This window comes from Maylandia zebra, linkage group LG6 (genome assembly GCF_041146795.1).
Source record: "Maylandia zebra isolate NMK-2024a linkage group LG6, Mzebra_GT3a, whole genome shotgun sequence".
In the NCBI taxonomy this organism is placed as follows: domain Eukaryota; kingdom Metazoa; phylum Chordata; class Actinopteri; order Cichliformes; family Cichlidae; genus Maylandia; species Maylandia zebra.
In genome coordinates this window covers 44,289,682-44,294,690 of record NC_135172.1, presented here as the reverse complement: position 1 = coordinate 44,294,690, position 5,009 = coordinate 44,289,682, and the positions used below count along the sequence as shown (strand labels likewise).

The 5,009-nt window shown below is 51.8% G+C and overlaps 1 protein-coding gene across 1 annotated transcript; it reads left to right on the top strand.

Annotated features, from left to right (window-relative positions):
* Nucleotides 1-219: 219 nt before the first annotated feature.
* On the top strand, nt 220-4,712 carry etaa1a (ETAA1 activator of ATR kinase a). The gene is made up of 6 exons (XM_004538633.3): nt 220-563; nt 1,066-1,197; nt 1,291-1,361; nt 1,455-1,567; nt 2,307-3,733; nt 3,845-4,712. The coding sequence occupies exons 1-6, from the start codon at nt 407-409 to the stop codon at nt 3,949-3,951; spliced, it is 2,007 nt and encodes a 668-aa protein (XP_004538690.2). The 5' UTR covers nt 220-406; the 3' UTR covers nt 3,952-4,712.
* Nucleotides 4,713-5,009: the final 297 nt, after the last annotated feature.

Sequence of the window (5,009 nt, the reverse complement as noted above, 5' to 3'; positions counted from 1 at the left end):
TACAAGAGTCTAAAGTCACTCTTTCATGTTTTAACTTTAATAATGAATAAAATGTAGCATTAATTCAAATATACGTATAACTCTGCCACTCAAATTAAAATCTGAATACTTAACAAAGTTTTAAAATACTACTTAAGCCTATCTATGTAAAAATGTAAAAAAAAAATTAAAACAAACAAAACAAACATAAAATAAAAGTAAACACTGCAATGTTCAGTTTCCGCATAGCACTGTTGCTCTTGAACGCACCACCGCAGGGAACTCTGGGAAGGAGAAAAGATGGCGGGACGTTCAAAACCTCGGCGGGGCGTCCGAATTTACAGCCTGAAAAAGTGACGCTCAAAGAGCCATCCGGCGACACGAACCGTGGCTGCCCCGGCTCTCACCCGGAGCTCGGGCGCTGACCATGAGTGGAAGCCGGCTTAAACTCGGCCCTTTGGCCGCTGTGATGGGCACCCCGCTGGAGGAGCAACAGGCGGCTAAACTGAGAGCAAACCGCCTGAGCAGGAGCTCCAGACAGAGGCTGGGATCTGAGCAGGATTCCCCGAGGAGCCAGCGGGCAGGTGAGCAGCACCTTTCTGTGCCTTTAGTGTCGGTTTACCTCCTCGAAGCCGTTTTCTGTGACCGAACAACCGCTCTCCTGTTTGGACAGCGCGACACGCCAAACTACATGTAAATATCTGCAGATTTAAGGTTTTCTGAAACATTTCACTAAAAATCGTTTTCTGATTCGTGACAAAACGTGTGTACAGCCCGGAGAGCTCACACTCTGCAGTTCGGCTAGGAACAAGTTCCTCAGCCTGCAGCAGTGTGGCTAAAAACCAAACTAATATAGTTGTTTGTTGAACTAACCTCTGCCTAAACATTTGCGTTATTGTATCTAAAACCACATTAAAAGCTTTGTCTGCAGGTTCACACAGTGAAACTCCACCATCACACTAACAGAGCGCTAACGGTGTCAGTATCCATCACTGCCCCTTGGACCAGATTAACAGACGCTACTTTAAACTTCAAATGTGAGACGTTTACAAAGCTGACAGAAATGATTTTCATCCTTTGGTCCAGAGTTTAAGACCCCCACCAGAATCCCCAGGTTCAGACATACAGGAAGTGTCTGCGGCGAGTCTCCGCACAACGAGTCCGACTTTCAGCAGGACATCATCTGGGACGCCACCTCCCCTTCGCCAAACAGACGCGGTAACGCGGAGTCAAATTTGCTGCTCTTGTCTGTGTTTAATGCGCTTTGTTCCACGCTGGACACCTGAACTGTGATTCTCTCGTTGTCCGCAGGTAAAAGAGGAAAAACGCGCCCAGCCGGAGCCGTGAGCATCTCGGAGATCGTCAACAGGATTGCTCCAAAGGTCAGAAACCCCCAAAACAAACACACCAGCCACGGGTCGCAGCAAAAAGCATCTTGCTGTTAAAGCTAACGATCGACTGTACTGACTTTGCAGCACGGCAGACCTGAAGACACGGACCCGACGTTACAGCAGTGGATCGGAGACAGCGCCACCATCCCCTGCACGCCAGACGTTCAGCTGCCCAAACCCAAGAAGAAGTCCCCGAGGTGGGTTCAGCTCAGGAGACTGGCGGGAACGAGCCTCAGACGGCACGCTCCACCCCGCCGATGTAGACTCGGTGTGCCAAAAGAGGAATTACATCTGTTTTTATTCTTTACTGAAAGTAGAAAATCAAAGAGAGACACGAGACAAACTGAAAGAGAAACTTAATGAGAAAAAATAAAAATAAGTTAATTTAAGGTTTGTAATAATACAAAAAAGACAGCACAGCCCCTCTGCAGGCTTCCTTAAGTTGGCCAATCAAAAGAAGGGTTTGGGAAGGGCCTTAAAGAGACAGGAGCTAAAAGAGCCGGTTTCAGACAAAGGAGGATTATTTTGAACGGTGGTTCATGCAAAGCTTCTCCAGATAAAAACACAAAGAAGGAAGTTTTAAAATGATTTGGCTGCAGGTAGAAGGTGTGACTGTGAACTGGATCATAACACAGAACCAATCAGGAAACGGCGCTTTGCTCACGGCCCGAGACCAGTGCACACGGCCGCTACAGACGGAGCCATGTTCACATCAGATCAGATTATTGATCTTTAAGCTCACAAATGCTACGACAGGCTTAGTGTTATTTACAGAGGTCCTCGATAACAGCGGCGGTTCAGCTGCACAGGTGTGAGGAGCTCTGACGTTGGCCTGACGGGAACACATCGTCAGCAGGTCTCGGTCCATCACAGCACATTTACTGCATGTGAGTCTGGTTCCGACTCTCGGTGAGCTTACGTTTCGTTCTGTTGCAGACCGAACGCCGTCGACGACCTGCTGAAGCTCGCCAAGCAGTTTGACTTCAACATGTTTCGTCAGGATGAGGAGGAGGCGGAGGACGTGCACCAGCAGAGCCTGGAGCTCCTGTCCGAGGACATCCTGGATTTCGAGAACGGCGTTGAGATTGAAGTTTCTCCCTCACTCCCTGGAAGCCGTCTGCCTGCTGCGAGCGTTGTGGCGGGGACGGGCGTGCAGCTTCTTCCAGATCAACACGTGGACGACGATCTGGATTTCCTCTTCGATGGGCCGACTCAGTACGTGAGCGGGAACCTGAGCCAGGCCTCAGCTCAGTCACAGGTCAAACCTCCCAGAGAGGCTTCTGGGAAACCGTCCGTCTCGTCACGCGGCCCCACTTCAGCCGTTTCCACGCTGCACGGCAGCGGCACGTCAGCCCGCAACGACTTCCAGGATGACTGGGGAGACGACGACCTGCTAAATGACTCTTTGGTGTTAGAGATGACGCAAAATCCTCTGAAGTTCGCTTCTCCGAAGCTCTGCTCGACCCAGAAACCTGCTGGCCAGGCGAGATATCAGAGGGAAGCTGATACCGCCGTCAGGCTCGGCCAGTCTGCCGCACCCAAAGTGGAAAAGGAAAACGTCAGGCCGAGAGCGACGTTCCTCCTGGAGCCTAATCCTGCTTTCTCTGTAGACAGGATCCAGAACGCACGCCGGGAGGTGGGCTACAGCTCGAATCCCGCCGGTAGAGACGCTGTGCAGGGCGGGGCTTCGTCTCGGCATGCCCGGCAGACCTGTTGGTCCAACTCGGTGAAGCTGGATCTGCAGAAACCGCCGTCTGACCAAAAAAGGACTTCTGCCGGGACCTGCCGGGCTGCAGCATCACAGACTACAAACGCTCCAAACTTCCCACAGAAAGCTGGAGTTTCCTTCCACAGCGCGCCGCCCGCCGACGGCGACTTCCTGGATGACGACCTGGACGCTTTCTTCCTGTCAGAGCCGGTCTGGGACGACCTGGCGGACGATGAGCTGCTGTGTGAAATGTGTGAGGACCTGGAGAGCCAGATCCAGGGCGTGGCTGAAAAACGGGCTCCTCTGATTGGTCAGATTCCCAACCACAGCGCAGCTCTGTGGCCGACTGGCAGAACCGGACGGGACGACAGGATCCTGCAGCCAGAAGCTCCTCCCCCCACAGGTACGGGCAAAGCAGCCGGCAGCTCATTGGCCGGTGGTTCTGCCTCCAGCGTCGCCGTAAAGGTGAACGAGACTCTGAGGTTCACGGGAAAAAAAATGGTGTCAGGATCCACGGTCGAGTCGGCCTGTCTGCAGGAGAGCAGGCGGGTGCAGTGGACCGCCGCGCTGCAGAGAGCGCCGCAGCAACACGCCATCAAAGACCAATTCGCCTTCAAGAGGCCGACCGACCCGGTGTCCACGGCGACCGACGACGGTAAGAGCACTATCGGTCGTGGTGAAGTGAGCTGCGTGTTTGTACGTGTGAAGCGGTTCCGTGGCTTCGGTGCTGTTTGCGTAACTCTGACCGATTTCTCGCTTTCTGCAGTTCGGGGGAAATGTTCGCCCGCGGAGATCGAGCGGAAGAAGCAGCAGGCGATGGAGAGGAGACGGCAGCGACTGCAGGCCGCTCAGAACCTCCGAGATGTGACGTGACCGACCCGCGGGGATGAAAGCTGGCGGACACGTGGGCAGCAGCTGCTGCTCTGATTGGTCCGCCGAGGGTGACTGATGGTCTCTGTGTTGGTGTGTAGCTGACGTCACTGCGTGTGTTTCTAATTGTTTCTGTATTTTTGGTTCACAGTAAAATATCTGACGAACTTTGGCGTCCGATGTAAAACTAAAGGTTTCAAAAGGATGTAGCTTATCTGCACGCCAGTGCGCGAGGCTCGCGCCGCATCACAGCGCCGCCGGGCTTCTCGCGCTCGCCGTGTTTTTAGCTGCGCAGGAAAACATCGTGTGGACAATCGTTATCACAGACCCAGAGAGGACTGAAACCATCCGGCTCATTTCTACCTGCTGAACTCTAAGTCGGACTCACACCTGAGCAGGTGATGCTCAGGTGGAGGCCCGAGGCTCAGCTTCCTCCTCCACCTCTGAATGCTAACAGACGGATGAACAGCCAGCAGCTATGAAACAGCAGGAAGTGACACGCGAGGGGAGGTAATCCCCACAGACTGTCTGGGGAAGCCGACCGGAGAGTCTTCAAACGCCGGGAGTTTAGTTCCCTCGACTTCAGCTTTTAACATTTGTTCACATTTTATTGAAACATTTTCCTTCGCAGACGGACCGACGTGTGCGCTGCAGGTTTGACCTGCAGATTAAACTGGGGTCCATTTTTAACGTTCCTGTTTCTGTGTGAGCTCTGCTCTGTTCAGATCTGAATCTGTATAAAATAATAAAAATAACAAAATAAACTGAAATGACTAAAGCTGTTGTTCTTTTAACCCTTGTATGGTGTTCGGGTCTGTGAGACCCGTTTTCAGTTTTTCTCAAAAGAAAAATTAAACAATTAATTATTTTTTCAACCTGAAATTCATTGGCTTTGGCTTATTTTCTGTGAAGAACATAAATCCGAACTAATTTTCAATGACCTCATACTGTACCTCCCCCCACGCATTTACATTACATACAAGGTGTTCGGGTCCACTGGACCCAGGTCTAATAAAGGTGTTGAAAGTGCAGGTCCTGTGTTCCCACACTTTGTCTTCCTC

What these genes read in the sequence shown, in the direction of transcription:
- etaa1a (XM_004538633.3), top strand. Translation starts at nt 407, where the DNA reads ATGAGTGGAAGCCGGCTTAAACTCGGCCCTTTGGCCGCTGTGATGGGC. An exon ending in CCCGAGGAGCCAGCGGGCAG is followed by an intron (nt 564 to 1,065) that starts GTGAGCAGCACC and finishes CCTTTGGTCCAG; the next exon opens with AGTTTAAGACCCCCACCAGA. An exon ending in GTCCACGGCGACCGACGACG is followed by an intron (nt 3,734 to 3,844) that starts GTAAGAGCACTA and finishes CGCTTTCTGCAG; the next exon opens with TTCGGGGGAAATGTTCGCCC.